Source organism: Scophthalmus maximus, chromosome 7 (genome assembly GCF_022379125.1).
Source record: "Scophthalmus maximus strain ysfricsl-2021 chromosome 7, ASM2237912v1, whole genome shotgun sequence".
Lineage (NCBI taxonomy): Eukaryota > Metazoa > Chordata > Actinopteri > Pleuronectiformes > Scophthalmidae > Scophthalmus > Scophthalmus maximus.
Genome location: NC_061521.1, coordinates 1,273,740 through 1,290,474, shown reverse-complemented (window position 1 = coordinate 1,290,474; position 16,735 = coordinate 1,273,740). Strand labels below are relative to the sequence as shown.

General features: G+C 43.6%; 1 protein-coding gene and 1 long non-coding RNA gene across 5 annotated transcripts; both read right to left on the bottom strand.

Annotated features, from left to right (window-relative positions):
• Positions 1-4,079: 4,079 nt before the first annotated feature.
• Positions 4,080-8,122, bottom strand: LOC118315395. 2 transcript variants are annotated; one of them, XR_004794842.2, is made up of 5 exons: positions 7,657-8,122; positions 7,236-7,339; positions 7,014-7,079; positions 6,137-6,177; positions 4,080-5,111 (listed from the first exon to the last, which is right to left on the bottom strand). It is a non-coding gene; the product is annotated as an uncharacterized LOC118315395 (long non-coding RNA). The 2 variants fall into 2 exon arrangements; XR_004794841.2 differs by lacking the exons at positions 4,080-5,111; positions 6,137-6,177 and having other exon boundaries at positions 6,818-7,079.
• Positions 8,123-8,185: 63 nt separating this feature from the next.
• Positions 8,186-15,847, bottom strand: LOC124850145 (uncharacterized protein K02A2.6-like). Of its 3 annotated transcripts, none has more exons than XM_047333594.1 (2): positions 15,347-15,847; positions 8,186-11,246 (listed from the first exon to the last, which is right to left on the bottom strand). In XM_047333594.1, exon 2 carries the CDS (start codon positions 10,213-10,215, stop codon positions 9,016-9,018), a length of 1,200 nt encoding a protein of 399 aa, XP_047189550.1. In that variant the 5' UTR covers positions 10,216-11,246; positions 15,347-15,847; the 3' UTR covers positions 8,186-9,015. The 3 variants fall into 3 exon arrangements, with proteins under 3 accessions (XP_047189550.1, XP_047189549.1, XP_047189551.1); XM_047333593.1 differs by having other exon boundaries at positions 8,186-11,230; XM_047333595.1 differs by having other exon boundaries at positions 8,186-10,259.
• Between the last annotated feature and the right edge of the window lie 888 nt (positions 15,848-16,735).

Here is a 16,735-nt window from a genome sequence, read left to right as displayed (position 1 = left end):
ACAATGACAACTGAAGGTACGTGAATACAACTGTGGCATTCTGCAAAATGCTGCAGACAACGTTCAGGATTTAAAGAGCCTGGTCAGACTGGCACATGAGACAGTAACAATAGGCCTTTATCTAGAAATAGTTTATAAGTGTCTGAACTAAATCATTAAAAAGTGTAAGACTTATATATATATATAGGTGATGACCTTATATATATCTTAAGTTTGGAATGTCCTGTTTTATTTTGTTATTCATTCCTGTGCTCCTGTGTCTGGTTTTATGATACTTTACATTTCCCTGTGATTGTCTGCACCTGTTCCTAATGTGTCATCACCTGTGTCTCATCACCTGTGACTCATCACCTGTGTCTCATCACCTGTGACTCATCACCTGTTTCTCATCACCTGTGACTCATTACCTGTGTGTCATTACCTGTGTCTCATCACCTGTGACTCATCACCTGTGACTCATCACCTGTCTCATCACCTGTTTCTCATCACCTGTGACTCATCACCTGTGTCTCATCACCTGTGTCTCATCACCTGTGTGTCATTACCTGTGTCTCATCACCTGTGTCTCATCACCTGTGTCTCATCAGCTGTGTCTCATCACCTGTGACTCATCACCTGTGTCTCATCACCTGTGACTCATCACCTGTGTCTCATCACCTGTGTCTCATCACCTGTGACTCATCACCTGTGACTCATCACCTTTCTCATCACCTGTGACTCATCACCTGTGTCTCATCACCTGTGCCCTCTTGTGAGTATATAGTCTTTGTGCGTCCCCCTGTTCTTGGTGGATCGTCTGTTTAGCTCTGTTAAGTTCTGTGTAGCTATGCTCTGCTCTGCATTTTGCTCCCAAGTGTTTTGTGTCCATAATCATGAGTTGTAGTTTGGTTTTTTTTTTACGATGTCTTCAAAGACTGGAAGTCTGCCTTTTGTTGCTTTTTATAAAGATTTAATAAATCCCCCTAACCAAACCAACCAAAACCCTGACAGTTTGTGTGATTTCTGAATTTTGCTCACATTGTGTTGTACTTTTGATGTGACAAACAAACACAGACACACCTGACATGAGAATAAATGGGTGTGATCACTGCAACTGGACATTGATTATCAACTATATTATCAATGATAATTAATGCAACATCACAAATGGTCTCAGAACAGGGGTAGGTAAATGAAGGGCAGCTTGACAAGCACATGTCTATCGCTAATCATCCCAGTTTTGATATGAAATACTCTAAGGTCAATGTAGTGGACCAAACCACTATATCTCCTTTAGCCATGCCAGCAGCTGATCAGCCAGGAAGCCATCTCACTAGTTTCTCCAGTTTGTGTTCTGGTGAATAAATAGTCTGATCATAGTGCACATTGACACTTCTAAGACTGATAACATCTCAACATGTCCTGCTTCAGTCCAGCTATAGAGGGAGAGTGGACTGTACTCAGTGCTATGTTTTGGCTTATACCTGGAGAGGAAACAATCAGAGCTTTATGCATGAATCAATGTTTGTGACCTTGAAACTTTGAAACAATGCTGTCTTCACAGCATGTCTCTGATGTTATTCACACCGCTGCTGGCTGACTTGGCTTCAGCTGGGTTTGACTGAGAGGAAATCAAAGGGTCACTATCAAATCCTTGAGGATTCCTCAGCCAGGTGACTGCTCGTCCAGAACCGGCACCAAAGCAACCTGACTCACAACTTCACATATCAGCCATAACTAGTGCATTTGATTAATTCATTGTTTGGATCAAAATGTTGAAGTTCCCCACCTGTCCTTTAGTATGCCCCTAAAACCTAATCTATGGATTTTCTGACTGTGTTATAAACCTGTGACAACACTAGTGTTACTGATTTACAAGAAAAGACGAGTCCACTGTGAAGCACTAACTGAAATCTTTGACACTAGATTCTGCAGCGGGCAGCCTCACTTTTAAGGTGCACTTACATTTGTGTGCAGTGTTTCCCATTAATAACTGACTGTCCACTTCTCATTACATAAAACTTTGTGTTTTTATTGTTGAGCTCTTTGTACTGCTCTCTCTCGCTCTCTCAAACTAAGTGACGTGTCTGTCCATGAGGCGGTAGACCTTCCAAAAAAATCTGTAACATTTACATATTCGATTAGAACCATTCAATATGTTCCGGATCTTTTCCAGTTTACCAAAATTGATGATATCTTTAATCCATGTGATATGTGAGGTGGGCGCTGCAGATTTGCACCTAAACAATATTAAGCGTCTGGCTAACAGCGTAGTAAAAGCAATAAAGCTAGCTTCTTGAGAGGAGAGTGATGCTGCGGGTGGAGATACAACAAAGATAGTTTGGTTTTATTTGTTGCTGACAAAGATCCAACAATTCTTTTCCACTAAGACTGTAAGTCGGGACAGGACCAGAACATATGTGTGGGGTTTGGTGGTGCTTGACACCTGTCAGGGAGGGGGTTCACCTCCTTGAATATTTTAGAAAGTCTAACTTTGGTGTTATGCATGCAATGTACAATTATGCACTGACTTAAGCCGTGCTTTGCACAAATATATGACTGGTGGACTTTAACAAGAATGTCTTCCCAAGTTCTTCCTGAAATATCCTCTCCCAATTTATCTTCACAAAAAGTTTTAACAGAATGTAAAGACACCAAATGAAGGGAATGACTTTGAGTGTAAATAACTGATTTCCTTCCTTCCCACTTAAGCCTCTTTCACGCTGGCCAAAAAACCTGTTCAAACCCGCTAACACCCTGCATTTTCTGCAGTTTAAAGACGTTTAATCGGCATTCAGCCAGGGTCAAATGACTAAGTAATAATCGGCTTCACCTCCGATCGCCATTGATGTGAATGTCACACCCGGGTGGACGCGCTAATTTGCGCTATGATGGAGGCAATGAAAGCTTTGTCTCCTCCGTTGGTAACTGCGCTGAGTCTGTATACAAGTACTGATATAAGGTAACGATGACCCCCGTCTCACTGGCTTCCATGCTGGCTGCTTCCTGCAGTTTACTACACTGTTTTTCTTTGTTTTATGGCGCCCACTGCTCTCTACTCAGTATATATACATATATATATATATATATATATATATATGTATGTATACTGATCTTTAAAAGATTCTATTCCAGCAGAGTTCCAAGTTTAAAACGCACTGTCAACCAAAGATGGAGGGAAAGCAGGATTTGCGGTTATAGGGGGTGATAAAGAGTACCTCTGAGGACCAAAAAGATTTCAAATTCTCAGCGATGTTTTTAACTATTATATTTTTGGTGTAATCTGTGGAGGACGACTTTGTGTGTGTGTGTGTCTGTGTGTCTGGAGCTGGGCGTGGCCATGGTCTCTGCTCTCCTGGATGCAATAAAGCCTGCACAGCTGCTGCCAATCCTGCCGTCATCTCACCTTCAGTCTGCAGTATTTAAGACCAACACATTCTTCCACTCATCGCCAGATCGTACAGTCACCTTCCGTGATATTACGTCAGGTCTCAGTTTGTTTCATGTGCTTAGATCAAACTTCCATGTTGAAGTCAACTTACCTCGATTTTTGTGTGCTCCAGGTCCTGTCCCGTTTTATGCTGTCTTGCCTCGTCCAGCTCTCCACCTCAACCTTCAAGTTACCTGCCTGGATCAAGTCCCCGGAGTCGCTCCCCCGCTCACCTCTGGGGTTGAGCCCACCTGGATCTCCAGTCCTCCATTTGAGTGCAAAATAAATTCCCTTTACTTACCTCAACCATCTCCTTGTTTGCTGTGCATGAGCACTCTTTGTTTGAGTCCAGGCGTGAGAGATTATAACAATTGGGCTACAAGAAGCAACTTCCATCTTAAGCCAAATTGGTGTGACACTGTGTGAATCAAATTGCAACCAGGAGTGGATTGTTCTAAGGATAGCTGCTCAGTAGTAGAACCTCAGATTTGGTAGGGGAGTTACATGTATTCCTAAGTAAGTGAAGCTGTCTTTTGTGATTTTTAAATGGTAAAGCATGTAGCGAAAAACTAGCTTTAACAAGCTCATTGGTTGGTGAGATGAACACATTAAAGGGTCTTTATTCTTTTTTTAATATAATACAAAAAAACAAAAACATTTTTACCCTCATTTGACATCAAAGCAATTACCAGAAGCCTTTTGCCTACTCTCCACTCATCACTAAGACTCCAGTACTACAAATTAGCTATTGTTTATTTGATTAACCTGGGCTCACCAATGCACAAAAATGATGACGTGGGCAAATTATGTTATCAGTAAGTGCCTGAACACCTTGTTACAGCTGGATTTCCATTATTTAAAGTGTCAGACTGAAGTGAATGAAATATGTGGGTTGGGTAGGGCAGTGCACCTTTGCCTGTTTACACACTGTGTTTTGTGTTAGAGACAAGGGGACTGTTGTTGTCTTTAATGGAACTGCATCTTTAATTCATGAAACCAGTGGTTTGTGGCTACACTGGATCTATTGCCTGACTAATGTATGCAGCCAAATTGGCATGTTATGGTCAACAAAACGGTCCTTTTTTTGGGTTGTTAATATCATGTTTTTTGTTTGTTTGATTATTTGTCTGATCTACCAACCAAACGTTGTTAACAAGTGGGCAACCTTAAGTTCATCGACACGATGTGTTCTGGGCACTCAAAGTGTAGAGTGTAGTGACGGATCTGTGGCACACGGGCTCGGTGACCGATTCCCGACTGGGTTTCTGCTGGGACCTCTTTCTGGATAGACTCCTCGCAATCTCAACAGATGGGCACAGTTAAGTTGCTGAAATATCCAGGCTTGCAGCGGTTCTGCACAGTGTTTGCCGCTGACTTTTCCCTCGCGAGAGTCAGCAACTTATTACTCCAGCATGTGCCAGTCTTTTTTGCAACGGTTCATTGAGGAGGATGGTATTTCTGTCTACAGCCAGATCCAGGACAACGTTGTGATACCTGGTGCTGGTGTGTTTACATCAGATCTGGTTGCCCATAAGAGGGAGGTGAGGAGTGCTGAGTCAATGGGAGTCATGGCCCTCTTTGTTGGGTTCCTCCATCGTACTGAGGTCTACTACTTTTGGGAAAATCCCCAATTTGATCCCTTCATGAGGTAACTTCCAGCTCATTATGCCATTGGGGATGCGTTGGAAAAACGTTCAATTTCCTAGGGAGAAATAAAGTGTTGACAAAGACCTGTCTTTGTGAGTTTTAGTTCCTAGTTGGAATTACAGAGCATGAGCATGATCTATAGGGTCAATGTTGCCATTCCCCATCCATTGGGGGTGGTCCTCCTTCCACCCTAACCCTAACTTATTTCATACTTGATTTGATTTGTATCTCTATTTCGAACTAAAAATAAAAATTATAATATAATAACAAAAAGAGCAAAAAAATTAATAACAACAAAACAAGTTCCAACAATACTTCAGTATACTATTTAAGTACACGTTTGAACATGTACTGCAGTTATACTAATAGTTGACAATAGTAATCTTAAAATAAGTTTTTGCAAGTTTTTTCATTTATCAAAAGTATACTAATGTTTACTATTAGCATTTTGAAAATATACTTCAGTACAGGCATTTAATTCATTGAAATATACTAATTGTTTACTATTTATTTAATATATATAATATACTGTCATCACATAAAAAATATTCTTGTGCTAATCTATTATTTTGTACTAAAATTATATATTTTTATATGATTTTCAGGAGTATTTTAAATTCCTTTATAGCATTATAAAATGTATAAAGGTACTACAAAAAGGTGTTATAAAATGTTTAATACTCTTAGATCTTTTGAACTAAACAAGCCAACAATCAATTTCTAGTATTTTTCTTTTATTGCACTGGTTATGCAGCTACACAAAATTATTCTAAATGGAGTAAATAATACTTTTAGGGGGCTTGCTTTTAGACTCAAAACAAATGCCTTCAGCTGGACTCTGTTAAAAATTGTATGTCATGAAATGAACGTATGCCAGTTGGAGTAAAGTTAACCAAAACATTGGAAAAAGAGTTTAAATTGCTTAATTATTACACATTATGCTAAAACAACCAACGCCAGCAGGTGAAAAGTTAAAATGACTCAAAACAACAAAACAAACCGAGGGAGTGCAAAACCTTATTCTCTTGATTTTTTTGTGAAAGAAGTGTTAGTGCATTTGCGGCGGATGGCAGCTCTGACCTCTGAGTGTCCTGATTCGGGAAAAACTGCCTTGACAGTTTCTGCAAGCAAAGAAATAACAGAGGAGAAAACTCAAGTAGAGAACATTTCCTGAGCCTAGGTTAGGACTACCTCTCTAAAATATAAGAACTTTTTCACAGAAATTGAATATATTGTTCATATATGTATAATCACCTGCAACAAAGAACCGATGTGTTTTCGTCAACTCTGAATTAGTCAAATATAGTTCCATGAGGTGGACTCGACCTCCGTGTAAGTCGCCATGTTTGCTACGCCTTGTTGAATAAGGTGCACAAAACGGTCCACAATACGTCACAATTGCGTTGAGCTCTCAGACACTGGCGGAAACCGGAAATGGAATCAGCCGCCCTAAAGTGTCCCCTGTCGGCTGCTCAGATTCTAATGAAAGAATTGACTGACAATAACTCAAATTGGTTGAATAGAAGGGACTCTCCTTCCTTCACCCACTCCCTCTCAGCTCCACCTTTATGTCTTTTTTATATTGTCTATCTTACACATAGTTCATATGCTACAGTGTTAAAGGGTTTAAAAAGTTATCTACTTTAATCAAGACAATGCAACACAACAACAACCTGCTTCTGCTAGTTAGCTGCTCGTTTTTACTGGTGTGGTAGGTGGGACAATTTGCAACACAAGATTAACGCAGATCGAAATCATTTAGAAGTGAAGCAGCAGAGGTTTTTAATTTTTTCTTGCTCAACTGCATTGTTTTCTTTTTTTGTGTTTTAACGCTGGCAGACCAAGGCAGACCCCAGAATGATCTACAATTATCCTCGTTCTCCAAAGCCTGCCTATATGAATGACATGTATAGAAATAATCTGTAAGAGTTTGAAGTACTCCTTCCTCTCTGCAGACCTTCAGGGGCTTGGTTGGGCTGTCTTCATGTCCAGAGCTGTCTTCATCTTCAGATGCAATCAGTCGCTATAACCAAAGCATATCAAAGTAATCACATTCCATATTTTGCCACTGTTAGAATGTTTGCTTTTCAAATTTCGGTAAATTAACTAATCAGTGTTGAAGAAAGTTTTTAATATTAATATTTTCATACTAATAATGTTCAGTATGTAATTTTTATACTTTTCTGGCAGCATCTGCTGGTAGAGTTGCAAACCGCAACCAACTGAGCACCTGGCAGGGGACCCTTCTTGATGGCGAACCGTCATTTCCATTTCCGGCAGCGTCTGAAAATTCAACACGAATGTGACGTATTCTGGACTGTTTTGTGCAACAACTGTTTACAACACGACGTAACGAACATGGAGACTCACACAGAGGTCAGGTCCACCTCTTGCTACTGTATTTAACTCATTCAAAGTTCACGAAAATACATCTGTGATTATACATATATGAACAGCCAATTATGGACAATATATAAAATGTATATGAATAAGTTCTTCTAAGTATTACACAATGTAGCTTTAAAGGCACACAGTGGTTATTTGTTTTGACCACCCACTGATGAACTAACTTTGAAAACTAAACTTATGCATATTCTTACCAGGGTTGCCGCAGATGCCGGTGTTACTGTGTTGAGGCACACACCGATTACATAACTTGCCCAGCGGCCACTGTTCGGCAGGATTCTCGTCCTAGACCTCGGCCATGTCCTCGCCGTGTGTTCGTTTATTCAGAGGGAGAAAACAGTCATGAGTTCAATGCATTCAATCAAATCATGTTTATTTGCTCCAAGCAATAACAATACTTACAGAGTCTTTGGGTTTCTGTCTCACGAGTCACCAACCAGGGCTGGATCGCGCAGAGGACAGGAACCTGGTACAATAGTTCATTTGCTATTCATCCCGCATGGTGGGTGCGGTCTGTACGTGGGTGAACCGCCTGACTATGTGTCTGGACTTATCGTAATCGTTATTGTGTAATTATTTTGCTGTCCTAGGCTAAATTTGGTCTGAACAGAACATCTTGTGACATCTACTGTCTGTATGTTAATTAGTCTAATGCACGTAGTGCAGGCTCTGCAAGATGTTATAAAATCTTAAGTATAACGTATGTCAAGCTTTATAGGTGTCAGTATTTATTTAGCTATATGTTATTCCATTATTTAGCTATATGTCATTAGTTAGCTATATGTTAGTTCAGTGCAAAGTGTTATTTCAATACAACAGTGCAAAATGTTATTTCAGTACAAATCCCCCTGTTGACGTATGGAACATACGTCACACACAAAAATACATCAGAAAAAACCCTCAGAACACAAATCACATGAGAAGAACATCAAACGTTGTCGGAAGCCGCAACATAAGCGGAATCGAAGGAAAGGTTGTCGTACTGGTACCTGTTCAGTGAGTATAATGCATATAGTAGAATGTTTAAAATGAGAACAGTGTATAAATCACAATTGTTAAACTGAGAACATTGTATAGATGCACACCTGTTAAACTGAGAACATTGTATAGATGCACACCGATGCACACACATATGCAAATACACACACACACACACACACACACACTAGGAGAAAGAAACAAGGTGACATGATCCGCTTACACGTTGTGGTTGGTGTCTTGATATCTTCTTATCAGTGCTATAGTCGCGCTCTTCTATGACCTACACCAGAGGTTGCCAGCACTTGGAGATACAGCTAACAGTGTACTACGTGTCTGGCCTCTGAGGTGTGTATGTACTCAGAGGTCAGTGTCATGCATCAGCTCCTCCTTCCAGGGCGGTGGAGGTATGGGACTCAGAGGATGTCGGGGTTGCTCCGCAGGTGCGCACTGGTTGAGATGAAACCACAGAGTTTTTCCCGCGACTTTCTCAGCATGCGTTGTCCTCTCAGTGACCTTGAACGGGCCGTCCCACCGAGGCTCCTCCCACCTCCTTTTGTATCATTCAGGAACACTCACTGCACGTCCGTGTCTAGTCCTGCATTCTCTGGTTGTGGTCTGAGAGAACGCACCTGTGTCTGGAGAGAAGCTACCGCCTGCGTTACTGTGTTCCAATAGTGTGGGTGCACCCACTGTATTAAGGGTAGTTCCTCACACTGCTGGGGTGTTGGTTCCCCAGTGGCTTCTCTAAACAGTCGGCCAGTCTGTAGCTGATAGGGTGACAGTCCGGTCTCTGAGTGTGGGCTTGATCTGGTTTCGAGTAAAGCAATGGGCAGAGCGTCCACCCAGGACATTCCTGTGACACTGGTGATTTTTGCCAATTTTTGTTTTACCACCCCATTTGCTCTTTCCACCTTCCCTTGGGATTGTGGGTGGTACACCGTCCCAAATGTATGCATAATGCCATATGCTTTTTCCACAGTTTGTAAGTCAGTGTTTTTGAAATGAGAGCCATTGTCCGACCTCACTTGTGATGGGAAGCCATGCCTTGGTATTTGCATGTTCATAAGGGCTTTAATTACTGAGGCGGCGTCTTCCCCTTTTGTGGGGACTGCCTCAATCCACCCTGAGTAGGCGTCCGCAATTACCAACAGGTATCTGTACCCCTGTGTTCTGTTTTGTGGTCCCATGTGGGTGACTGGACACTGCCCCATAGGTGGTTTAAGTGAGGGTTTGGGAGTGTATTTTTGACATGTTGTGCATGTTTTTACAAAGTCCGCCACCATTTGTGGTAGAAACGGATGCCACCAAAAGTCAAGCTTTCTAGCAGTGTTGGCTTGACTGTTGTGTGCGTAGCCATGCGCTTCTTTCACCACTATGTCAAACAGTTTGCATGGGAGTACCACCTTTCCCTGTGCCAACCTCCATAGACTGTCCTGTCCCTTTTTTGCCCCGAACCGTACCCATTGATTTTGTTCGTATACTCCCGCTTTTTCCTGCATGGAACTTACATCAGAGAGTGTGCACGACATAGGTTCATTTTGTTCGCCCAATATCATGATATTTGAGGCAGTGTTTGTGTAGCCGGCGGCTTGTTTAGCAGCTGCATCTGCGGCTTCATTTCCCCTTGAGACTGGGTCGGTTCCTTTTTGATGTGCTGCGAACTTTATAATGGCCGGCTCTTTGGGCTGCATTATAGCTTCGGCTAACTGCTGTACCTCCTGTTGGTGTTTCACCGGGTTACCGGTGGAGGTGTTCCAGCTGCCCCTTTGCATTTTTGTCAATTCCCAATGACACAGGCCGTGCACATATGCAGAATCTGTAAATAAATATTTTTTTTTTCTCCACTGTGTCTTTGCAGGGCCTTATCACAGCCACAAGTTCCGCTTTTTGCGCTGAGCCAACTTCGAGCACCTGTGCTTCCTCTGTAATGTACTTCCCCTGTACTTTGTCTAGTTTGACTACTGCGTATGCAGAATCTAACTTCCCTGCGTCCTTGTTTCTGAAACAGCAACCGTCTGTATACACGTGGTGTACCTCGTCACCTAGTATCGGACCTGCTTTCATGTCTGGTCTTATTTTAACATCTCGCATCACTAACTCCTGGGAACTCTCGCGGTGGCAGAGGGTTCATGTGATCTGCCATGTTCACGCCGTCTGCTGTGAAAGTGATGTGTGGTTGTAGAAGTACTTTCGAAAGTCGCTGTTGTCTCATTTGTGACATTGAAAAAGAGGCTGATTGTATATATGATACAACGCCGTGGTCTGTCAAAACAGTCAGTGGGTGCGCCATCACTACATGTGCTGTTTTTTGTAATGCTTTTTCCACCCCCGCCGCCATTCTAGTGCATGGTGGTTGACCGGTCCATACGGTATCTAGCTTTGAGCTATGATATAGTAAAACTTGTCTCCCCGTGCCGCCTCCCCCCTTCTGAAAAAGTGCCGCATTAACAATGCCATCTTTTTCAGACACGTCTAAAAAGAGCGGGCGCGTGTAGTCAGGAATCGTGAGAGTCACCGAGTGTGCGAGGAGTTGCTTCAACTGGATGAAACAAGCCTCTGCCTCAGAGGACCAGTCAAGTGGGAGAGTCAGGTTGCGCATGCCTTTGTCCAATATGAGACGATGCAAGATGGCGGTGTTGTCGCAGTATGAGGGAATGTAGTTCCGGCTGTAGTTACACAGGCCCAAAAAAGACATCATGTCCCGCACAGTCTGAGGCCGGGCATGGTTGAGGATGGAGGAGAGCTGGGTGGATGATGGAGCCAAACCTGCAGCGGATAATCGTCTGCCTAAAAAAGACACACACTGTCGGACAAATTGCAGTTTGTTTTTGCTGCACTTGAACCCTGAGGAGGCCAATTGTTGTAGTTCTGACTGAGCCGCAGCCAAAGCGTCACTCTCTGAAGGTGACGCAAGCAGTATGTCATCTACGTACTGGACTAAAACTGTCCCAGGAGGAAGTGAAAGTTTGTTCAGCTGCTCACGTAAAACGGAATTGAAAATGCCTGGTGACAGAGAGAAGCCCTGGGGCAGGCGAGTGAACTGGTATTTCTGGCCTGCATATGTAAAGGCGAATGGGTGCCGGAGGTGGTGAGCGAGTGGAATGCAGAAAAAAGCGTTGGTGAGGTCAATGACTGTAAACCACCTGTGCTCGGAATTTAGGACGCTGAGGGCCATGAAAGGCTTTGGAACGAGGCCACTGGAGTCCGCACAACGTCATTAACCGCGCGCAGATCATGTGCCATTCGGTACGTTAAGCCGTCTGCTTTTGGCACCGGAAGAAGGGGTGTGTTCCAACAGGAGTCAGATTTTTCAATCACCCCTGACTTTAGAAGTCCGTCAATGGTGTCTCGCAAGCCGGCCACCGCAGCTGGTTTGTTTTGAAACTGTGGTCGGTACACTGGGGGTTTTGTGTCAAGGAGGGGGAACATCATAAAACCCAACATCAAAAGGGCCGGTAGACCATAGCGCGGGAGGTAGTAATTTAAACACTTCCTCCCCGGCAGGGTGGTCAGTTTCCCTGCCATGGTATCGAGTGAGTGAGTCATGTTGCAAAACGACAGTCAGACGCAGATGAGGTAATTTTGTAAGCCTGATTCGAGAAGGAAAAATGCACCCCCTTTATTGCAGTGGGAACCCAATCAATGACGTGTGATAGACGTTTAACCATCGGTCCCAAACTCCGTGCTTCCCCTGTGGCGTCTACAGCCAGAGAGACATGTGGTATGGCATTATTCATTTTATACAAATGATGTTGTTCCCCTGTTAATATGACGACAGCCGCCGCCCCCTCTTTCCCCACGTATATGTCGGATGTGGTCAACTGCCAGACAAGGCCTTCAGTGGTCTTAAAATCATCATCATACAGGTGATCAGGTTCGCGCAGGTAAGCAAGAGTACAGTGTGGTGGGTCTGGCGGGGGAATATAAGACCCGTGGGAGTAAATCCATGGCTTCCACAAATTGAACATGGACATTACACCTCGTTGTTGTGAGTCTTCAGGCCGCAGCCGAGACGACAGGTGTGTTGGTCAGGTTTTGTGTGGAGCTATTAGGGAAAGTGATGGTGATGCCGGCGGGGCTGCAGATTAATTCAGCCCGGAGTTGTGACAACAAATCCCTTCCCAGTAGATTAACGGGACAGTCCGGGCAGTGGAGGAAGCAATGTCTGACAGTCTGCCCCGCCACCTCGACGATTTGAGGAAGTGTAAATATGCTGGTCTGCGCAGTCCCTGTCACCCCCACCACAGTAGTATGTAAGTTCGACAAAGTGCCTGGAATTGTGTGGGTTATGGTAGAGTGTGTGGCCCCCGTGTCCACCATCATTCTCTTAACCTGTCCATTTATCGTAGCCTGCAAACAGGGCTCAGGTGTTCTTGGCCCATTGATTGGGCACTGGTGGTGGTCCCTGCATTGGTGCGGGTGGGGTTTTTTTTGGGGCCGGGCCCCTGCATTGGTGCCCCCTGTTGAAGTGGACTGTCGCGAGCCCAGTGTCCAGGCTGGTTACAGATGAAACAATTGCCCCCCGGGTTCCGCCCCGCGCTTCGCCCTCGACCGCCCCTTCTCCTATACTGTCCCTGCTGCCCCTGTCCCCTGTATCGGTTGTTTATAGTGTTATATGGTGGTCCCATGGGGGGCTGTGGCTGTGGCCATGGAGGTGGGTCCGGATAAGGGCCGTACTCTCCATACCTTGGTGGACAATGTGGTGCCGGGGGTGGGTTTGGGTGTGGTGTTGTGACCATCATAAGTGTGGTGTCTTTTTTCTCTTTTTTAGCCTCATTTGTGTCTTTGGCCTGTGCGTTGACTACAGCAGATGTTAATGCTTTGGTTTGCTGCTCAGCCTCGCTTTGCTTTTGATTGTATTGATGCAAGTGGTGTGTAATAGTTGTGCGCCACTCCGCCCACGCCTTTCCCCTCAACCAAGGCGTATCGTCACACTTTGTCTGTACCGCCCCTGGAAGCCCTGAGTGTACCGCCATCCTAAACATAGCGCTGTTATCCACCCACACAGATGCTGCAGTCTCCAAAAATTCATCTGCTGTTTGTCCTGGTTTTTGACTTAATTTTACGGACGCCTCCGCCCCCCAATCCGTCGGGTATACATCGCATATTGCGCAACCCCATTGCCCCCTGTATGGACTGAACGGTGCCTCGTCCTGTATGTTTTGTGTCGTCGCCACCACGTCAATTGCCTGTACGGCAGCTGCTGATGTCGCCGCCCCCAGCACTGCTCTCATGTCTCCTACGGCCAACTGCATCCCCACTGTTAGAGACTCAAGAGCCCGGAGCCACGCCGCTCCCCCTCCCCTTATGCTGGGCAATTTTTTCTGTAACAGTTCTAGGTCGCACAACTTCCATGGTTTATAAATCTGGGGTGCGCGAGGGCCCGTTCCCTGTAGTAAAGGGAATTGTGTTGCAGAAGATCCTATAAGTGATTCTGATTCCACTCCTCTACTTGTCGTGTTGTGAGTGTGTGTCGATGGCTGCACCACACCGTCCTCTGTCCCAACTTCCCCCATATTGTCGTTGTCAGATTTGTCACTTTCGGTTTCGTCTGGGTCATAGTTGGTTAGTTTAGTACCTCTTATCACCACAGATTCCACACGGCTGTCAGGAGTAGAGTGCCCTTCATTCTTACTTTTCCGCCCCCCCTTTATCATCTTTGCCTTTCCACTTCTTGCTTTTCTTACCTCCTTCTGTAATCTGCCCATCCCCTTTTCCTGTATCCCGTATGTCCGCTGTAATTGCTGACATTCCTCTTCCTTTTCTCTAATTCTCTTCTCCTCTCGTCTCTTATCAGCATCTTCCATGTCGAGTCGTTTGAGGTTCGTGACCTCCAAGTCGTCTTTTATTTTCTCAATTTCATGTCTTAGTTGTAGTCTTACTGTCTGTGAATCATTCAACATCTCCTTAAGGTCCTCTAGCCTTTCCGCACTTCCTTCTTCCTCCTCTCTTACCTCCTCTGAGGGACTCTCTTTTAGTTCTCCCTCTAATTTTATGTTTCCTTTGAATTCTATTACGGGAGCCATTAACTCGGGTGCCTTCGGGTTGTACGGCGGGGGTCGGTTGGGCTGTCCCGTTTTTTCTAATCAGCCTAAATGCTTCGCCATGTACTCATGCCAAAAGCGGGTATTTACTGTTTTTTATATTTTTCTTCTTCAATCCGCGCGACCTACAACAGCCTGTGTGATTATCACATTGCTGTCCTCGATATTTAACCTCGGCAGCGGCGGTCACCATGTGGTGTTGAAACAGAGATTTAACTGGTTTCAGGTCAGAAGGTTGTGGCCACCATGGTTTCTGTTCCTCTCTTTTCACATAATTTTTAAACCCTTTTCGGAAGGTTTTAGCATTCGTCGAATTATTACCTCATTCTGACAGTATCGTCTCGAGTTTTACCTTGAAACTAGACATGTTTTCTTATTTTAACAAAGTATACACTTAGTGGAGTTCCGTGGAAAGGGGACGCAATGCCCGTGATACCGGGATGATTTCAGAAGCTTCTACACCCAAAGGTCCGTTGAAATCCTGGGTGTTAATTCACGTCCCAAGTACCACCTTTCCTTTTCGGCACGAATACACTCCACAACCACTATACCACCCAATCCCCACAGACTTGTGACTGCAACACTCTCTGTGTCGGCAAACCTTGTCTTAGTCACAATAAACCACTCACATACAGTTATTATTGTAGTTCCCCGAACAACATTCACTTTAATAGTCCCAGACTATTCGTATGGATCCCTGATCCTTCTATTTGGTAAGGATCCCAGATCCTATGGATCCAAGATCCATTTATTTGGTAGAATGCATTTAATTTGATCTAAGGAGTCAGATTCGGTGACTTAATCAGTTAATTTGGAATGATCAATATGTAGTATTTTATTACAAAAGGTTACTGCTTACCTTTTTGTTGACCGGTCTGCACTGAATCAGTCACCGTCCTTGTCCCCCGTATTTGAGTTTTGTTCTTACAATCGTTTCTCCTTGAATCACGTCGGGGTCACCAAATTGTTCGGCAGGATTCTCGTCCTAGACCTCGGCCATGTCCTCGCCGTGTGTTCGTTTATTCAGAGGGAGAAAACAGTCATGAGTTCAATGCATTCAATCAAATCATGTTTATATGCTCCAAGCAATAACAATATTTACAGAGTCTCTGGGTTTCTGTCTCACGAGTCACCAACCAGGGCTGGATCGCGCAGAGGACAGGAACCTGGTACAATAGTTCATTTGCTATTTATCCCGCATGGTGGGTGCGGTCTGTACGTGGGTGAACCGCCTGACTATGTGTCTGGACTTATCGTAATCGTTATTGTGTAATTATTTTGCTGTCCTAGGCTAAATTTGGTCTGAACAGAACATCTTGTGACATCTACTGTCTGTATGTTAATTAGTCTAATGCACGTAGTGCAGGCTCTGCAAGATGTTATAAAATCTTAAGTATAACGTATGTCAAGCTTTATAGGTGTCAGTATTTATTTAGCTATATGTTATTCCATTATTTAGCTATATGCCATTAGTTAGCTATATGTTAGTTCAGTGCAAAGTGTTATTTCAATACAACAGTACAAAATGTTATTTCAGTACACCACACAGCGTTTTAAATAGAATAAAGATACCTTGATGATAAGACCCAAAGCGTGCCCAGGACCACAGGCTGGAGGAATTCTGATCATTTAAATGAAGAATGCTCTACTATTATGAATGTCTATTTCCCTGGTATATCAACCAAAAGAACATGTCCATGGTTCTATCTATTAAAAAAAAATATATATAATGTTAAAATGGTTTTTTTTAATATTAATTTGTTATAAGGTGTACTATTCATAAACCTAATGGTTGATTATTTTGTCCTAGAATCATAGGTTTCATGACCACGGAGAGTCAAATCCCTTGCACATTGCTCTAGAGACAGAAGAGAACAGACATCCAGTAGAGGTTAACTGAAAAGAGGAGGGAGACGATCCACAAGACGATTGTGGACAAGAGGAGGGAGATGATCCACCAAGCAATTGTGGACAAGAGGAGGGAGAAGATCAACCAGACGATTGTGGACAAGAGGAGGGAATTCCTGCTTTTGAGAGCAATTCCTGCTTTTGAGAGCAACAAATTTCATATATATCCAATTCAGTGCCAACTGATTGAACTTCAACCCAAAGTCTGCCAACTAAACATATGCATAACATGTATTTGGTTTGGTTAATCAAAGCCTAACATTCTCTCTTATTTAATTGCATTTGTAGTTGAAAACATTCAAATAAAATGGCATTAAATAGAGAGACAAGAACAATATCG

Coding starts and splice junctions, on each gene's coding strand:
- LOC124850145 (XM_047333594.1), bottom strand. CDS start 10,215: ATGCAAAGGGGCAGCTGGAACACCTCCACCGGTAACCCGGTGAAACAC.